Source organism: Chiloscyllium plagiosum, chromosome 4 (genome assembly GCF_004010195.1).
Source record: "Chiloscyllium plagiosum isolate BGI_BamShark_2017 chromosome 4, ASM401019v2, whole genome shotgun sequence".
Classification (NCBI taxonomy): Eukaryota; Metazoa; Chordata; class Chondrichthyes; order Orectolobiformes; family Hemiscylliidae; genus Chiloscyllium; species Chiloscyllium plagiosum.
Genome location: NC_057713.1, coordinates 74113691 through 74130580, shown reverse-complemented (window position 1 = coordinate 74130580; position 16890 = coordinate 74113691). Strand labels below are relative to the sequence as shown.

At 40.2% G+C, this 16890-nt stretch overlaps 1 protein-coding gene across 1 annotated transcript in view; it reads left to right on the top strand.

Moving 5' to 3' along the window:
- Window positions 1-16890, top strand: part of LOC122549570 (brain and acute leukemia cytoplasmic protein-like) — a 48553-nt gene that overhangs the window by 24752 nt on the left and 6911 nt on the right. The window contains exon 2 of the mRNA XM_043689413.1: window positions 11153-11334. Within this exon, the coding sequence (XP_043545348.1) occupies window positions 11153-11334 (182 nt within the window). The remainder of the gene's footprint in view (window positions 1-11152; window positions 11335-16890) is intronic.

Here is a 16890-nt window from a genome sequence, read left to right as displayed (position 1 = left end):
TTTACAAAATTATGAGGGGCATGGATAGGATAAATAGACAAAGTCTTTTCCCTGGGGTCGAGGAGTCCAGAACTAGAGGGCATAGGTTTAGGGTGAGAGAGGAAAGATATAAAAGAGACCTAAGGGGCAACTTTTTCATGCAGAGGGTGGTACGTGTATGGAATGAGCTGCCAGATGATGTGGTGAAGGCTGGTACAATTGCAACATTTAATAGGCATTTGGATGGGTTAATGAATAGGAAGGGTTTAGAGGGATATGGGCCGGGTGCTGGCAGGTGGGACTAGATTGGGTTGGGATATCTGGTCGGCATGGACGGATTGGACTGAAAGGTCTGTTTCCATGCTGTACATCTCTATGATTCTATAACAAGCTGGGACTCTATACCTTAAGAAAGCACAGACCTCGGGAATACCTACTTGGATTTATTTGACAATGAAATAAATCAATTGCACTTTTACTGACAGCTTGTTCCAATACATAGGTTAGATAAAATTTCAGTTCCCAATTTTAAGTTTTAAGCCAGCTCAAGAAAGTAGTTTAATTTCAGAAGGTTGTGAACTTCTGAAACAGGTTCGCACATGGTCTCTGATTCACTGACTGCCTTCTAGCAAGAGCTAGGCTTGTTTCTGACTGGGTCAGAGATTGCATTGTACAAAAGGTTAGATGCTACATGAAATTATTTATTCTGAGTGATCTTGATCTCCTTGACTAATTTCACTCACTTGGAAGGAATTCTCCAGATACATTTCTCCACATTGGTCTGAATTTTTCTCTAGTTTCCACCACTCCCAAGAAATTTCATGGTTTTTGAGGGGAATGAAGTATGTATTTATGGTGTTGTACAAGGTGCCACATTTGTTCAAGACAGGCTGTATGCGCCAAGGGGTCTTTGTCTGTCTGTCTGTACTCATATATTTGACTGCAGCTTTCAGTAATCCTTCAAGGCCACTTAAAGTCCAAACCAATGGGCACATTGCGTACCCTGCACTCCATTCCCATTAAATGTCAAAAATGCCATTGAGCCATATCACTAGCACAGGACCCTGATATAAATGTTAAAATAAGGTGGAGAACTAGCTTCCCATTTTGGGGCCAGCCTGAAAATTGAATGACATGGACCTTGGACTGACAATGAATGAAGCTCTTTATTTTTAAAGTATATGTGAAGATGTCCCATTTTAGCTTAGATGAAATTCAGCCCCTTTTTAGGTTGCCTGGGTGCAGTATGATTTATGAATCCCAAAAAAAGTTAGCATGTAAGTTCAGCAGAAAATAAAGGAGGCAAATGGAATGTTAGTTTTATTTTCAAGGCACTGGAGGATTAAAAATAGGGAGTCTTGATAAAAGTATACAAGGCCCTAGTGAGACCACAGTTGGAATATTATGTAAAGTTTGAGCCTCTTATCTAAGGGAAAAGATATTGGCTTGAAGCCATTCCAGGGAAGGTACGGAAATTCCTTATGAGATGAGGTTGACTGCGTTACACTTGTACTCATTGAAGGTTTGGAAAATGAAAGATGAACATAGTGAAATATATAAGATTCTTATGGACACTGACAGGATGAATGTAGAGAAGTGAATTCCCCTTGTGGGAACATCTACAAGCAGAGTGCATAATCTCAGAGAAAGCAGTCACCCAGTTAGGACAGAGATGAAGAGGAATTTCTGGAGGGCAGTGAATCTTTACCACAGAGTGCAATAGAAGCTGGATCATGAAGTAATTGCAATGCTGAGAATAGACAGATATTTAATCAGGAAGGGAATCGAGGTTTATGGAGAAAGACAAGAAAATGGTATTGAGGATTATTGTGATAATCTAATGAGCCATAATCTTATTGAATAGTGGAGGACAGTTGAGTTGATTCACCTTATGTGTTATGGTCTTATTGACTTATCATGCAGCTATATTGATGTAGCATTTGTTGTGTCCTCAAAAGTCTGAAAATACTTGAACGACCAGTGAATTGAACTGTACTATATGTAAAGTTTAATATCATCACTGACAAAGTGGGATATACCATTTATATTCAGGTCAAAGTTGAATCCTTATGACTATATTCATAGTCAAAAAAGGAGGTGGTCTTTTACATGAGGGTCATTTTTGAAAGGATTGAATTCTATCCCTTCCCATTGCCTTGCCATTAGGACCACTGTATCAGAGGTTGCTCCCCAAAATCCCAACACAACCCTAAAAGTAGCATAAAATGAGCCAGAAGTATTTTTATTATTAAAATAATTTTTATAGATAAAAAAAACTGTCCATGGAAACAGGCATTCATTTCTGCACACTAAATCCATCGAATTTATCAAATTCAAAATAAGAACAACACCTAATTTTCTTCTTGAGGACCCTGTAGCCTCCTAGATTCATTATCAAGTTCAACAACTCTACGTCTTCAGCTCTCCCTTGACTTTATTCCAACCTCCACAAACCGGGCCTTGTTATCACATGGTCTGCTATTCCACACAACATTTGTTAGCCACTAACAGTCCCCATTAATAGCTATTCCCATTCCTAGCCAGATTGTTATCCACTCTTTTGTCTGTCCAACTGCTCTGCTCTCTATTTGGACTCTAACCCTCCCTATCACTTACTCCTTAACACCTCCCTCCATCCTACCTTCTTCCTATAAACCCGCACTTTCCTAGCAACCATCACTTCTGAGGAAGGGTAACTCAACCTTCTTGGAAGAGCAGGGTCGGATTAGAACAAGTCAACATGGATTTAGTAAGGGGAGGTCGTGCCTGACAAACCTGTTGGAGTTCTTTGAAGAGGTGACGAGTAGGTTAGACCAGGGAAACCCAGCGGATGTGGTCCACCTAGACTTTCAAAAGGCCTTTGATAAGGTGCCACACGGGAGGCTGCTGAGCAAGGTTTGGGCCCATGGTGTTCGAGGTGAGCTACTGCTATGGATAGAAGATTTGCTGTCTGACAGAAGGCAGAGAGTTGGGATAAAAGGTTCTTTTTCGGAAGGGCAGCCGGTGACAAGCGGTGTCCCGCAGGGTTCAGGGTTGGGGCCGCAGCTGTTCACATTATATATTAATGATCTGGATGAAGGGACTGGGGGCTGATCTCCAGTAAAGGTAAACATGCAGGTTGAGTCTGTGATTAAGAAAGCGAATGCAATGTTGTCAATTATCTCAAGAGGGTTGGAATATAAAAGCACCGTTGTGCTACTGAGACTTTATAAAGCTCTGGTTAGGCCCCATTTGGAGTACTGTGTCCAGTTTTGGTCCCCACACCTCAGGAAGGATATAATGGCACTGGAGCATGTCCAGCGGAGATTCATACGGATGATCCCTGGAATGGTAGGTTTTCTTTCCTATGCTACCACTGAAGAGCTTATTAGACACCCAACTGTTAGGCATAGCTGGTTTACCTTTGGGAATCACTGCAATAGGGCAGCATGGTGGCTCAATGGTTAGCACTGCTGCCTCACAGCACAGGGACCCAGGTTTGATTCCAGCCTTGAGGAGAAAGTGAGGTCTGCAGATGCTGATTCCAGCCTTGGGCAACTGTCTGTATGGAGTCTGGAATATCATTGATTTCTGATCTAGCTTCAACAACATGTCCCAGATGAAAACTTCAATTTTTTAACACAATCCACATTGTAAACTTCCTTCATGCTTCGTTTCAAGTCACCTTCATTAATCTATTCTCTCTTGTGAATGTTTTTCTCTTGAATATCATTGTTGGCTTAAGCTCTATTCTGTCAAATATACATGACAGCGTAACTGAAACTATTCTTATTGTTGTCTTCACTAACACTTCATTAATCAATGCTTGAGTCTAAACTGCTGAAATATGATAAACCTGCCATCAAGTTCCCCTGGGAGATACTGCAAAATATTAGTCTTCTGTCTGTATAAAATTTTAGCTCTTCATGAATCTGATACACCATCCAAGGCTAGCTTTGAAATGGGCAGTGCCTAAATTTCATGCGTGTTTTCAGAATAAAGATTTAGAGAATTGTGCAAGAAAATGAGAATCCATTCTGATGATTTTCATTAACGTATTTTAAGCCTCCAAAGTCAGCTGTGGCCACATGTGAGGCTTTCCTCTGTGCAGCAATTCTTGGGTCTCTGCCAAAGCTGTGGACAAGTCCCTCCACTCTCCAACATTCTTCATTGATATCTGCAATTCTCCAGCTGCTGCATAATTATTTATCTACTGCTCAATCTCAATGACTTTGATTCAGAAGTGGGCTGTTCTACTGTTCTTTCTTGATGCCATGTTACCAGGAGGGCAGTATTGGTGGGGATACAGTGTGCACCAATGAGCTGGCAACCTTGACTTTACATGTTGATGTATGCAGAGATGAGGAGCTGAACATCCACGTTCAATACTGAGCTATTCTGTGGTTCTATCCAAGAAAGAGTTCGCACCAGGCCAAGCTTGACATCAGTATCAAGTAGACAATAAGTGCAAAAAGTTTGGATATTTTTTGGTTAAAAGTTTGGGGTCATTTTTTACACAAGAGTTATCATTACTTGTTGTATTTCAGTATTCCTCCAGACTAACTTAACACTCTTTAATAGTCACAAAATTTGATAAAGAATGTGAAATAAAGAAACAGAATTCCGGCAGGAGTTTAGGACAGTAACATAAGGTTGTAGCTAGGTATTATTCTTGGTGATATTAAACATACTTGTAAGATGTTTCATTACATATTATTTAATTAGAAAAATCAATCCCCAATGTCTGTTCAAATAACAGGCACAGACAAGTTGAATGTATGCAACAAGTATCCTTCTGTATGTTAATATCAGAGTAACATAATACTCTGGTATAACTTCAGTGAATGATTTAAATGAACTACATACACCTCTAGGTTTACAGGGTTAGCTGAACTTCTTAGATGTATTACTGTTCTGAAATATAACCTGTATGTCCATTATTAAACAATTACAAATGTGATCTGTATATATGTGTGTTGCCAACATGTTGCCAACATGTCCACTGTGCCAAATTCAGGGAACTCAGTGGATTTCGGCAGCTACAAATCTGTCAGAATTTCTGTTTCTGACTGTTATTCAATGCTAAATGAATAAGACAAAGCACTGGAGGTAGCAAATTAGAATCACAAAATGGTTCCAGTACCCTTGTCAGTATGTACAGATGTAGCTCTTTGATCAGAAATAAGAATAAGATAAAGATGCATTGTATTTTAAAGAGATTGTAGTAAAAGAGAAAGAAAAGAACCACACATAAAAACATGGGCTCGTATGACTTTCAACTGCATACATTTAAAAAAACAAAGATTTTGAAATAGTTGAAGTGATTTTTAAAAATTGAAAGAACTATGGATGCTACAAATCAGAAATAGAAGACATTTTAAAAAAGATGCCAGGATGAATGTATCTGAGGCAATACTACAGCTCAGAAATGGAAGAGCCAGATAAATAGAATGGACTCTAGCAGAGCCTTTACAAACAGTTGTGCTGACAGAAGGATCACCCCAAGTACCATTGCATCTCTTGCCTCTCCCTAAACTGACAATGCACCCACCACTTCTCAGCAATTGATCAGAATATGTCATCATCATATTCAAATAGTGCCTCTCTATCTTAGCACCTCCATCAGGCCAGAGCCCTCCTGAGACTACTTCACCTCTTAGTTGAGAGCGTGTTGCTGGAAAAGCACAGCAGGTCAGGCAGCATCCGAGGAGCAGGAAAATTGATGTTTCGAGCCGGAGCCCTTCATCAGGAATAAGATGATCAATATTATCATGGCTTATTGAACATTTCAATGACATTTTTTCACTCCATCTCCATAACTCCATACACCACTGGCAATCAGAAATCTATCAATCTCTACATTAAACAGACTCAAAAAGACTGAGATTCTCCAGTCATCTTTGTTAAAGAATTCCAAAGGCTCACAACTCCCTGAGTAAAGAAAAATTCTTCGAATCTAGATCCTATTTAAGTTCCCTCTTGTTTTTATATTGTGCCCACTAGTTCTAGACTCCCCAAACAAGGGAAATATCTTGGTCTAACCAAGCTTATATACAATTGAAGCAAGGCATGACAATTCCTGTACTCAAATCCTACTATGATAAAGGCTAACATTCTATTAGCCTTCCTAATAGCTTATTGTACCTACACGTCAACCTCAGTGATTTTTTGATAAGACACTTTAGTCCCTTTTTATATCTACGCTTTCAAATCTTTTACCATTTGAAAAACACTCTGCACATTTGTTTCTCCGACCAAAGTGGATAATCTCACATTTTTTCACAGTATATTATGTCTACGTTTTTGCTCATTCATTAAGTCTGTCCAAATCGTCTTGAAAGCACTTCTTATAGAGTCATACAGCACTTAAATGCATCCTTTGGTCTTTAGTTCACCCTGATCATAATCTCAAACTAAACTAGTCCCACTTGCTTGGCCCACATCCCTCCAAACATTTCTTTTTCATGTACTTATCCAAATGCCTTTTAAACATTTTAACTGTACCCACATTCATCACTTCTTTGGAAGTTGATTCCACACACGAACGACTCTCTGTGTAAAAAAAAAGCCCTTCGTATCTTTTTAAATCTTTCTCCTAGCACTTTAAAAACATTCCCCGTTAGTGTTGAAATCCTCCACCCTAAGGAAAAGGCACCTGCCATTCACCTATACCCCTCGTGATTTTATAAACCTCCATAACGTCATTCCTCAACCTCCTATGCTACAGTGAAAAGGTCCCAACCTATCCAGCCTCCCCTTATAAGTAAAAGCCACCATTTCAAGCAACATCCTGATATACCTCTTCTGAACCCTCTCCAGCTTAATAATATACTTCTCATGACATGGCAGTACTATAGAAAAGGCCTCACCAACACTCTGTACAACCTCAACGTGGCATCCCAATTCCTATACAATGAAGGCAAGCATGCTAAATGTCTTCCTAATCACCCTGTTTACATGTGATGCAAACTTCAAAAAATTATGTACCTGAACCCCTAGTCTCTCTGTTCTACAACACTAAACAATCCCTTACTTTTAATTGTGTAACTCCTGCCCTTGTTTGTTTTACCAAAATGCAATACCTTGCACATATCCAAATTAAACTCCTGCCCCTCCTCAGCCCATTGACCCAATCGATCAAGATATCTTTGTAATCTTAGATAACCTTCTTCACTGTCCACTATACCACCAATTTTTGTGTCATCCACAAACTTACTAACCATGCCTTCTATATTCTCATCTAAATGATTTATATAAATGACAAATAAGAGTGGACCCAGCACCGATCCCTGTGGAACACAGCAATGTACCTTCCCATTGAGCTTTGTATCATCTGACAAACAGCAAATAAGACTATATTTGATCTCCACCTCAAAATCATTGCTATGTATTATAAACAGCTAAGGCTCAAATACTGAACCTTATAGTCACAACCTGACAACATAAGAATGATCCATTTATTCCTGCTGTCTGTTTTCTGCCTAGCCGATCAGTAATCTGTTCCAAGATATTAACTCCCATCCAATGTGCTTTAAATTTTTTAACCACCCTCCTGTGGGTGACTTTATCAAAAAGACTTATGAATTAGCAAGTTTTGAGAAGATTTGTGGCTGAGGTTGAGGTTCTGGATGTAGGTTTGCTCACTGAGCTGAAAGGTTCGTTTTCAGACATTTCAGCACCATACTAGGTAACATCATCAGTGAGCCTCTGGTGAAGCACTGGTGTTAGTGACCCGCTTTCTATTTATGTGTTTAGGTTTCCTTGGGTTGGTGATGTCATTTCCCGTGGTGGTGTCAGTTCCTGTGGTGATGTCGTTTCTGGTTCTTTTTATCAGAGGGTGGTAGATGGGATGCAAATTGATGTGTTTGTTGATAGAGTATTGGTTGGAATGCCATGTTTCTAGGAATTCTTGCGCGTGTTTTTGTTTGGCTTGTCCTAGGATGGCTGTGTTGTCCCAGTCAAAGTGGTGTCCTTCCTTATTTGTATGGATACTAGTGAGAGTGGGTCATGTATTTTGTGGCCAGTTGATGTTCATGCATCATGGTGGCTAGTTTTCTGCCCGTTTGTCCAATGTAGTATTTGTTACAGTTCTTGTAAGGTATTTTGTAAAGGATATTAGTTTTGTTTGTTGTCTGTATGGGGTCTTTCAAGTTCATTAGTTGCTGTTTTAGTGTGTTGATGGGTTTGCGGTCTACCATGATACCAAAAGGTCTGAGTGGTCTGACAGTCATTCCAGAGATGTCTTTGATGTAGGGGAGAGTGGCTACGGTTCCTGGATGTGTTTTGTTTGCTTGTTTGGGTTTGTTGCTGAGAAATAGGTGAACTATGTTCATTGGTACCCGTTCTTTTTGAATATGCTGTATAGCTGATTTTTCTCTGCTCTTTGTAGTATGGTGACGAAAATGAACTTTACATCCAGGCTTATGTATATCTAAGCAAATAATATCCATTGGCTCTTTTTTTAAATCAATTTTGTTATTAACATCTTCAAGTGTAACAGATTTGTCAAATCTTGATTTTCCATTTCTTTAGCTGGTTGAATGATGAATTTACCTTTCATCTAAGCACCACCTCTTATTGACATTCAAAACATGACTCAAGATACTGAACTCTGTTGTTTGGATGGTAAAGCCACTGATATATTCAGATGTTCTACTCCCTCCAAGAAATTATTTTCTATGATTGAACTTCAAAACTCTCCAACTGATTTGTCCCGGTACATAAAATATGTTTTCAATGTCTCCATCACCTGTCATAGGGTTAGTTTGAAATATACACTTTTATGTTGTAATTATTAATTGGCTTTTTAATATGAAAATGTTGTTGATTACTGAGATGGGGGAGAAACCAATAGAGAGATCATGATTAATCCACAACTAACCTGGAATAAGTGCAGATCCTTTCAGTATGCTGCAAACAGTACGTACGTGACTGCTGCATGTAATCAGAGTAACTACTGGAGGGGGTGCGTCATAGCTCAAGTGACCAACATGATGTAAAGGCATCCCACACCATTTAATGAGGATACACATTGTGGTAACTGAAAGTGCTAGGAGTAATTTGAAAACTGAATATATGCTGTAATGAAGATTAGATGAACATTTGAAAGAGTGTGTGCACAAAGTGCTCAGCTGTACTGGAGACATTGGTAGAAGTGGCAAAAAGGAGAGAATTTCAAACAGTGAATAGTTTGGTTAGGGATTGCACTGCCTGGAAGTGTGGTGGAGGCATATTCAACTGAGTCACTTAATATGGCATGACTATTGTCAGCCTCTAGTTCCTTCCAAACTACCTGATCGCACAAGTGTGCACTAAACCAACGAATATCTATCACCCAGTCCTCGGGAAAAGTGAAGACAAGAGAAAAGACAAGTAGGTCATAGGATAGGAATAGCATGCAAGTGTGTGGAGGAAAAGCAGGATATTGGCAATAGGTAATTATGCTCATTTGAATAGTTGGTGCAGGAATGAAGAGCCATTTGGCCCCTTTTGTGCCATAACAATTCTGTGATTCTGAAATGTCCTATGGGGGCAAGGGTACAGGATACCTTCAAGTCCATACTCAGGATGCAGAGGGAGCAAGTAGCAACAGAGGTAAGTGCCATTTGTAGTACTCTTCAAATATGGATGGCAGCTGTTATGGACCAGACCAGACTCCCTCAAAACATTTTAAGAAGGTAGCACAGACCCTAATTTTTTGACTTGTTTCAGGCAGATGTCAGGTGGATATCCCAGAAGTGATGCAGCTGGTTAAACCGCTTGGCTTCAAGTAAACCAGAATTTATTTACACACCATCAAAGGAATCACAAACAGAGGAAAACAGAATTGAGAATAACAATGATGTGAAAACGCAACTGACACGATATTCCCCACAACTTAACAAAGAGCTGTTCCAATTTCCTGCAACATCCCATAAACACACCTCTTGACAAAGAGGTTAATTCAAACACAGGTTCTTACAGGAGAGAGATGGCAGAGAGAATCAACTAGGGATCATTTGCTGAGGCATGGAACATCTTCACTCCAGCAGCTTCTCTGGGTTACCAGCTAAAACCAAACCAAGCTGGCAAAACTCCCTGAATTTGGAGAATTGGCCACTCCCCTTTCATTGTACAAGTGTTTTTAAAAAAACCGAAAAGCCCTTTTCCCTGATTGTTGCCTTAGGCAGTATCTGTTAGCTACAATCAAAGTAACCCAGACAAAATAGGAACAACAGACCTCTGCCTTTTACAACCCCTTTTGAAAAGAAAACAAGGACCACATAACCTTGTTGAAGGAACAACATCGTCACACAGCACAGGGAGAATTTTCATAATCCCATATGAATTTTCAAGATGAATGAAATTGACCTTCAAAAGCCATATCCTACTAACCATGTAACCAGCCTCACTCACTGGTCATATCACTACCCTCACCAATCAGCAATCCCAACCCTTCAACTCAATGTGCTTTATTATACCATCACACATTTAACACAGCGGTAATCCTCGCACTCAAACCTTGCATCTCATATACACTTGTAACTCTGCAATCGCACATTCATGGCAGATAAATACTTTAAAGCATTAGAAGTTCACATCACTGGTGCAGACCAGTCAACTCAGCTTACCTTTTGTTGAGCAATCCAAATTTGCCAATCTCTCACTGCAGCCTAGTCTCTCTCTTCATCTGTTTCAAATATCACTCCAATTTTCTCTTAGGAAAAAGAATAGGTGTGATATTGATTTTTGATTTGGCAATGCAAAACAAATGATGGATTTGTGCAATAGAAAAAATAATGCCACCACATTAGAACCATTGTATAACTGTATAGAGTAGTTGTTGAACATGCATTCTGTTTCCACATAAAATATTTGACGTTTGACATTCCAATACTACATAACAAAAGACCCAAAACAGTGCTGCAAGTAATTTAGTTCACTGTCCTTCTCCTTCACCCACCAAGGTTTAGAATCACTTATGCTGTCTATAAACTTCCTGATGGAACTAGGTTCATGGTGTATATGAATGTTGAATCTAGCTCATACAGACTATCATCACAGTTTCTCAGGATGTCCAAAGAGACTATTGTTTTAAGGAGGTCTGGATCAAATCTTGGGTTGAGGATTTCTTTATGTGCCATTTGTCTGTATTAGTAATTTTTCATTTGCTGATTGAGAATGCAGCAATTTTTAAAAATCCTGTTTTGAGCAGATACTTTAGAAGGAGGAATCCAAACCCAGACCCATGTGACTGCGTCTTCTAATGTACATGAAAAAGTGAGCACCGATAAAAAGACATCAACTGTTGGGACAAATACACAGATTGGAAAACAACACCTAACACAAGGCCCACCAACTATGAAACAGAAAAGACGGTTATTCAGAACAGAAGAGGTATGTTTGTAATGCATAATAGTGTTACAAGCTTAGCAACATTATATATTATTAATAGAGAATTAATGAAATGGCAACTTACTACATTTATTTTTGAGTCAGTTTCAACTTTAAGTAAATTTTTGATTTCTTTTGACCAATTGTTGGCAGTTTTAGGGTAATTTGCCACAAAGATACATGGAAAAGTCCAAATAAGCTTATTTTCAATCTCCTGATATATTCAAGCAATGTTTTATTTTAATATATATGGTGTATGTCCTGAAATCCTAGTTTTCCTCTGGATTAACTCTGGAGTTCTCATTCTGGAGGCACTGAATTTTCCACTCGGCAGTTAAATTCAGAATTTCCTCTGGGAATTTCCCTTCTATAGACTCTGTACTTGCTAAGGTTCTGGAAGTAAAACACCACTGGTACTTTCAGTTTTAAGTTACAGCCTCATGCATGAACATTTTTTGCTGGGCACAGTTGCTAAAATCACTTTCTTCCTGAGCTAAAGGAAATATGTTTAAAATTACTTTTTCTTTGTCCAATTGATTGAAAATAGAGACATGACTTGTGTCATTGTGCATACTTCATGGTGGAGTCATGCAGTTCGAATTACGTATCTCCTATCAGGGAATGAGTCTAATTGATATATGAAAGCAATATTGAACCATTTTTAACATTCAAAGCAAAATGGCTCACAGCATGACAAATATAAGAAATTGTATCATGATATCTTTGCCTGCTCGCTTTCTATTCCCAATTCTGACCCCCAGTTAACCATTGCCATAAGGAATTCCTGATGCTTTGCTAACTACAGCTGAGTAAAGTTTCCTCACACACTATATTACGCTGGACAATGACCAGGATAAAATGCTCATGAAGGAGATTTGCAGAAATGAATGCGGTATCTTGTGTAAATCTGCTGTATGATAGGAGCTGTATGAGCCTCTGCGTCTATGTCTTCTTCTTTGACAAAAACTCCAAAGCTCCTTCTGAGGACCCCTTCTCCCACCTCCAACCTTCATCCACGACTTGGTCACCCCCCGCTGGCCTTGTGCCCACCCTAGAGCCCTTCATTGCTGACTACCGATGACTGTCTCAATTTCTTCACCCCCCTCACACACTCCAACCTCCCCTCCTCCAAACATACAGCACTCTACTCTGTCTGCACCAGCTCCCAGTTCACCGTCAAACCTGCTGACAAAGGCACGCAGTGGTATTCTGGAGAATGGACCTCTATATCACAGAGGCTGAACGCCAACTCTCTGACACCACGTCCTACCTCCCCCTTGCCCATGTCCCCACCGCAACCCTCATGCCAAAATCACTCGCACTGTTTGTACCCTCATTGCCTCCAATGATCTCCCCTCCACTGCCTCCATCTCATTGTCACTCAGCCCAGACTGCCTGGCTCTCCCTGCTCTCCAAGATCCACAAGCACAACTACCCTGGCCATCCCATTGTCTCGGCATGGTCCTGCCCCACCGAACTCATCTCGTCCTACCTCAACTCCATCCTCTCCTCCTTAGTTTAGGCACTTCCCACGTACATCCGCAACACCAACCATGTCCTCCATCTCTTCAGTAACCTCCAGTTTCCCCGAACCCCTGAGCTTTATCTTCAATATGGACATGTAGTCCTTATACATGTCCATACCCTACCAGGATGGCCTCCAGGCCCTCTGCTTCTTCATCTCCAACAGACCCAGCCAGTTCCTCTCCACCAATACCATCCTTCGCCTCGCCGAACTGGTCCTCACCCACAACAACTTTTCCTTTAACTTCTCCCAATTCCTCAAAATCAAGGGGATAGCCATGGGCACCCAGATGGGCCTCAGCTATGCCTGCCTCTTTGTTGGTTATATTGAACAGTCCGTCTTCAGTACCTACACAGACACTGTGCCCCAAATTGTCCTCTGTTACATCGATGACTGGAGCAGTTAATCGACTTCGCCAACAACTTTCACCCTGCCCTCAAATGCACGTGATCCATCTTGGACACTTTCCGCCCCTTTCTTAACCTCTCCATTTCCATCTCTGTCAATAGACTCCAGACGGGCGTTCACTACAAACCCATAGACTCCCATCACTGCCTGGATTACACCTACTCACACCTTGTATCCTGCAAGAACTCCATCCCATTCTCCCAGTTCCTCCACCACATCTGCTCGGACATTTCATTCCCAAGAATCCCAGATCTCCACCTGTTTTGAACAACGTGCTTTTCTTCCCTCTGTCATCCAGACACCGGGTACTGAGAGATAGGATCTATTTATATTTGGAAAGGAATGAGCTTATCGGTGATGGGCAATATAGTTTTGTGTGGGGGAGATCATGCCTTACCAACTTGATAGAGTTCTTCGAGGAAGTAACCAAGTTGTTAGATGAAGGAAGGGCTGTTGATGTTATATACATGGACTTTAGTAAGGCATTTGATAAGGTTCCCCATTGGACAAAGTGAAGTCACATGGTGTGCAGGGTGTTCCAGCTAGATGGATACAGAACTGGTTGAGCAACAGGAGACAGAGAGTAGTAGTTGAAGGGAGTTTCTCGAAATGGAGAAAGGTGACCAGTGGTGTTCCACAGGGGTCAGTATTGGGGCCACTGTTGTTTGTGGTATACATAAATGATCTAGAAGAGGGCACTGTTGGTATGATCAGCAAGTTTGCAGATGACACAAAGTGGAGTAGGAGAAAGAATAAGGGACTGTCAGAGAGTACAGGAGGATATACATAGACTGGAGAATTGGGCAGAAAAGCGGCAGATGGTTTTCAATCCTGAAAAATGTGAGGTGATGCATTTAGGCAAGTCTAATTCTAGGGCGAATTATACAATGAATGGAAGAGCCTTGGGAAAATTTGATGGGCAGAGAGATCTGGGAGTGCAGGTCCATTGTACCCTGAAGGTTGCTGAACAGGTGGATAGAGTGGTCAAGAAGGCATATAGTATGCTTGCCTTCATCGGACGGGGTATTGAGTATAAGAGCTGGCAAGTCATGTTAAAATTGTACAAGACATTGGTTCGGCCGCATTTAGAATACTGTGTACAGTTCTGGTTGCCACATTACTGAAAGGATATGGATGCTTTGAAGAAGGTGCAGAGAAGGTTTACGAGAATGTTGCCTGGTATGGAAGGTGCTAGCTATGAAGAAAGGTTGAGTAGGTTAGGCTTATTTTCACTAGAAAAAAGGAGATTGAGGGAGGACCTGATTGAGGTTTACAAAATCATGAAGGGTATAGACAGGATGGGTAGAGACAAGCTTTTTCCCCGAGGTGAAGGATTCAATAACGAGAGGTCATGCTTTCAAAGTGAGAGGTGGAAAGTGATCAATTGCTAAATTGTCTCAATTCATATCTAAGAATAAAATCATGCACAAGTTTTGCTTCTGGATTTGAATAAATGATGTAGTCTTATTTTAGTGTGATAGTAGATAAATCTAATCATTATTTATACCAGCAGAGTGTAGTGATTAGAACAGCTTGATCACATTAACTATGAGATTCTTGATGGGGGTTGTTAGCCTGGGCCAATCAGGGAGCCCGGGCTGACAGATATAAACATGAGACACCTTGTGTCTCTCACTGTGTCTCACACCTGCACACACACAACATGGGTGCTGGGGGAAAAAAATAAGTACTACCGCAGTTAGGCAGTAGTGTGGGGGTAAAAAAAATAAAAAATAAAAAAAGAAGAAAAAAAATAAACATGAGATTCAGAGAGTTTCCTCATTCTAGGGACTGGCTTTGATCTGACTGGTCAGAGCCCATGTACTGTCCACATGTAAATAATGGGGGATTTGGGGATCAGTTACAGACCTCTGTGTCGTTATTTCACAGAGATAAACAATTAGTGTGGTCATGACGGTTAACGAACTTGAGTAGATGAGAATCAGTTTAAACTGTCTGCTTGTAGATCTTATCTTTGATCATAACAAAAGTTCTGAATGACAGTGAAACTCAGAAAGACCAAAGGTCTGAAGCAAAGGTTGCTGAAGTAACATTGGACTCAGAAGGTAACATTACATCTGAGCAAGAATTCAACAATGTGATAGTGATGAGGATGCTTGCTTGCCAATGTGGAATAATTGAGGCTTGCTTGCAAATCAGTTAGAAACATTAATTACTCTCTGGAATTGTAATGTGAAAGAAACAAACAAAACAGAAATTGCTGGAGAAACTCAGCAAATCCAGCAGCATCTGTGAAGAAAAACAGAATTATCATTTTGTATCTGGTATGACTACTTCAGAACATATATTGTGAAGAGCTGGGACTGGCAATTGCTTGTACATTCTGGGGCATTTAAGATTTCTAGACATGGCTATAGTAGTACACTTCACTGTGTGTAATCAAAAGCTGAATGTTTTAACACAGAAATGAATGCAATTCCCAGACATATCACTGGTTCTTGCATTCATGAATGAGTTAGCAAAAGGAATAATTATTTTTGAACAGAGTAGCGAGGCTGGGCAATTTTCAGATGTGACAGTTTTGTGTGCCTGATTGTTCAAGAACAGTAATGCTCTTCATCCAAACTTGCTCATCCAAACTTGAGTTTCCATGATTTTTTTCAGTCTACCATCAGCTCTTATGCCTTCAGCTGCCTGGGTCCTTACCTCTGAAATTCCCTGTTTAGACTCTGCCTCTGTTTCTGTCTGCCTCCTCCTTAAAGATCTTCCTTAAAGCCTACCTCTTTCAACAAGCTTTTGGTTGCATATTTCTTTGCATGGCTGTGTGTCTAATCGATTACTATTATAATTGGCATGGGAATTGCTAATCCACTAAAAACATTATTAATGCAAGTTATTGTTGGCTGTACTGAGAATATCAACAAAACATAATAACACTTCATAATGAATATAATACTGGTAAAGTACTTTGGAATATCTCGAGAATGTGCAAGCCACCATATTAATATTAATACAAGTTATATAATTTGCTTTAATGATTGTGTTAGCTAACTACAAAGGAATATTGGAAACACGCAAGGCAAATGGTCATTGCCTAAATCCAACATTTCACGCCTACATACAGAACTAAATGATTGAATGACCAAATCTTTTGTTTTTATGTTACTTTGCTTGTCAAGGGATCAATGTTAATCCAAGTGAAATGAGGCACCAGCACAAAACATCATCCATGCCAAACATAATTAAAACAAATAGAACATAGAACATAGAAAAATACAGCACAGTACAGGCCCTTTGGCTCTCGATATTGCGCCGATCCAAGCCCACCTAACCTACACTAGCCCACTATCCTCCTTATGCCTATCCAATGCCCGCTTAAATGCCCATAAAGAGGGAGAGTCCACCACTGCTACTGGCAGGGCATTCCATGAACTCACGACTCGCTGAGTAAAGAATCTACCCCTAACATCTGTCCTATACCGACCACCCCTTAATTTAAAGCTATGCCCACTCATAATAGCTGACTCCATATGTGGAAAAAGGTTCTCATAATCAACCCTATCTATACGCCTAATCATCTTGTACACCTCTATCAAGTCACCCCTAAACCTTCTTTTCTCCAATGAAAACAACCCAAGTGCCTCAGCCTTTCCTCATACGACCTT